At 37.3% G+C, this 2727-nt stretch overlaps 1 protein-coding gene across 2 annotated transcripts in view; it reads right to left on the minus strand.

Moving 5' to 3' along the window:
• Positions 1-2061: 2061 nt before the first annotated feature.
• The window catches only part of HNMT (histamine N-methyltransferase), a 41373-nt gene continuing 40707 nt past the window's right edge, over positions 2062-2727 (minus strand). For both annotated transcript variants that reach the window (XM_081814534.1, XM_081814533.1), the window contains one exon: positions 2062-2459. In XM_081814534.1, the coding sequence (XP_081670660.1) occupies positions 2104-2459 (356 nt within the window). In that variant the 3' untranslated portion in view covers positions 2062-2103. The remainder of the gene's footprint in view (positions 2460-2727) is intronic.

The following is a 2727-nucleotide window of genomic DNA, read 5'->3' on the forward strand; positions in this document are numbered from 1 at the left end:
TTTTTTCTTCTCTTTCCCCTAGCCTACTATTTATTCCATCTAGTGTATTTTTAATTTCATTTATTGTGTTCTTCATCTATGATTGGTTCTTTTTTATGTCTTTGTTAAGGATCTCACTGATGCATCCACTCAATTCCCAAGTCCAGTGACTATCTTTATGATCATTACTTTAAATTCTCTGACAGGCGTATTACTTATATTCATTTCATGTAGGTCTCTTGCTGTGGTTTTGTCCAGTTCTTTCATTTGGAACATATTCCTCTGTCTCCTCATTTTGTCTAACCCTCTATGTCTGTTTCTGTGTGTTGGGAAAGTCAACTATGTCTCCTACTCTTGAAAGTAGTGGGTGGGGCACCACTTTTAACAAGGTGGTGCTGGTTCTCTTCCATAGGGTACATGCAGTTGCTGTGAAGACCAGGCCTGGCCAGTGATGCTCTGCAAAGCCCACATGGGTAGGGAGTGCAGTTTTAACAAGGTGTGTGTGGAGGTGACTTGCTGCTTGGAACAAGGCCCCACAAAACACACAGGAGACTCAGTGTTGGCAAGATTTATGCCAGTCTTCTAAGGGAGGAGACTGCAGTGCAGTCAAGTGACTGGGAAGGGCAAATCTGCTGATGTGAGGGGCTTAGTGTAAGCAAGTTAGGTAAGGAGTGTGGGCTCTGCTGGTTTCTGAAGGTGGTGAAGCATTTATGCTGATGGGTGGGAGATGGAAATGGCAGGTCCTTTGTTTCTGGAGGAGTCTGTCAGGGAAATATGTTTCTCTGGGACATGTTCTGAGATTAGTAAATAATTCTCCCTCCCATATGCCCCAGGCATTTTTCAAACTGCTGCTTCTATGCTGTATCTCCATGGGCTATTTGTTGTGCTGTCTCCTTTAAGGACAGGGACTCAGTTTCCTGTAACACACTGGGCTCTCCCAGAGCAGAACCTACTAATTTTTAAAATTCCAGTCTTTAAGTCATGCTGGTTGTAAGAACTCATGAAATTCAGCCCCTCTTGCTTTCAAAGCCAAATGTTATGGGGATTCTTCTTCCCCATGCAGGCTCACTGGTGTGACCGTCTATTTCTCACCCTTCTCCATGCCCCTGGCTCCTCCCAACTGCAGACAGCCAGGACCCTTTTAGCTCACCACCTCATCTTCATCTTTCCTATCCTCTTCCATGTGGCCTCTTCTTTACCTTTAGTTGTGGAGTTTCTTCTGCCTGTCTTTTGGTGGTTTTCTGTTATTTATGCTGATTTGAGTGTTACCATGGGACTAGGTGAGCTTAGGGTCCTTCTACTCTGCCATCTTCCCAGATTCCTACACTTATGTAAATTTCAAACATATCAAAGATTTATTTTTTTAAGTGAAACTATATTTTTTATAATAAAACATGTAAATATTCTAAAACCTTGTTTTAAGAAGGCCTTTAAAAATGTGTCAGAAACCCAGAAATTAAGAAAGAAAGAAAAAAACCCTAAAATTTGACTGAATAAAATAGAAAAAAACTTCACTATATCAAAAAACAAGCAAAATACTATAAAATCAAAGATAAAAGATAAACAATAAAGATAAAAGAGAAAACAAAGTGGAAACAAATGGAACACATAACAAATAATTTTGTAATATCCTAAGGTGCTTATTTTTAGTAATCAATTAAAACAAGATAGAAACTACTAAAAGAATGTGCACAGACAAATAATTCTTCACAAAAGGGAAAAAAATCAATAAACATATACTTTTTCATATAAGTAAGTATATACTTTTGTAGTATTTAAAGAATCCATAGCACATGTTTTATTAATATTTTGGGAAATTCCAGTACAATCAACAAATGGAAAAGATTTTCTTGTCAATAAGCCAGTGAAACTTAGTAGTCTCATTTTTCTAGCTTATGTGGTATTTATTCTGAATGTGGCCTCTTGATGTGGGGAAGGAATGGGATAAGACTAACAGTATCCTCTATGATTCGCATGGAAATCTGAGAATGTCTTGGAATTTTTTAGATTTTATATATGAGACAATGATCTATTTATATTGAGATGTGTTTATAATTTTAATACAGAAATAAATGATCAACATTATTCAAAATATAATTTTTTAATACACTTACATGTTGATATTTATGCCTCAACCACTATGAAACTCAGACTATTATTAAAAAGAACCTTTCCCTCTTTCTTTACACTGAATTCAGACTCTTGCAGATCTTTCATAATTTCTGCTTTGAGATCAGGTGGTGCTGTTGTATTAAAGTTGCAGGTTTCTGTCAAAAAATCACAAAGCAGTTCTCCATTTTCATTGCCATCAATAAAACAATCAGATATGTCCATGGTGGACAGAAGGTCGTAACACTCATACTTAATCCCCAATTTATCCAGCATCTGAGTGAGGTCAGACGATGTGACATACTGACAGAGGTCATCCTGAGGTAAGCGGGATCCGTACTTTTTCCACAGCTTGTCCCAGCCACTGATTCCTGTGTGATAAAACAAAGTTCATGCTTTTACTTATTCTTCTTCTCATTTCCCTTCTCTGCCAGGAAGTATACTACATGCTTAGAATAAAGCAGCAATAAAGAAATATTCTTGCCTTTGGGTAGCTTAATTTAAGAGGTGCACAGCAGGGAGAAAGAAAGTTAAATACACAAGTAAATAAATCACATATCAGATGGTGCTAAGTGCTAATGAAAAACAAATCAGAACAAGGAGTAAGGAGGGTTAAAGAGTTGGATGGGTTGCTGTTTA

The sequence above is a fragment of the Leptonychotes weddellii genome, chromosome 3 (genome assembly GCF_054177405.1).
Source record: "Leptonychotes weddellii isolate Sample4059 chromosome 3, ASM5417740v2, whole genome shotgun sequence".
In the NCBI taxonomy this organism is placed as follows: Eukaryota; Metazoa; Chordata; class Mammalia; order Carnivora; family Phocidae; genus Leptonychotes; species Leptonychotes weddellii.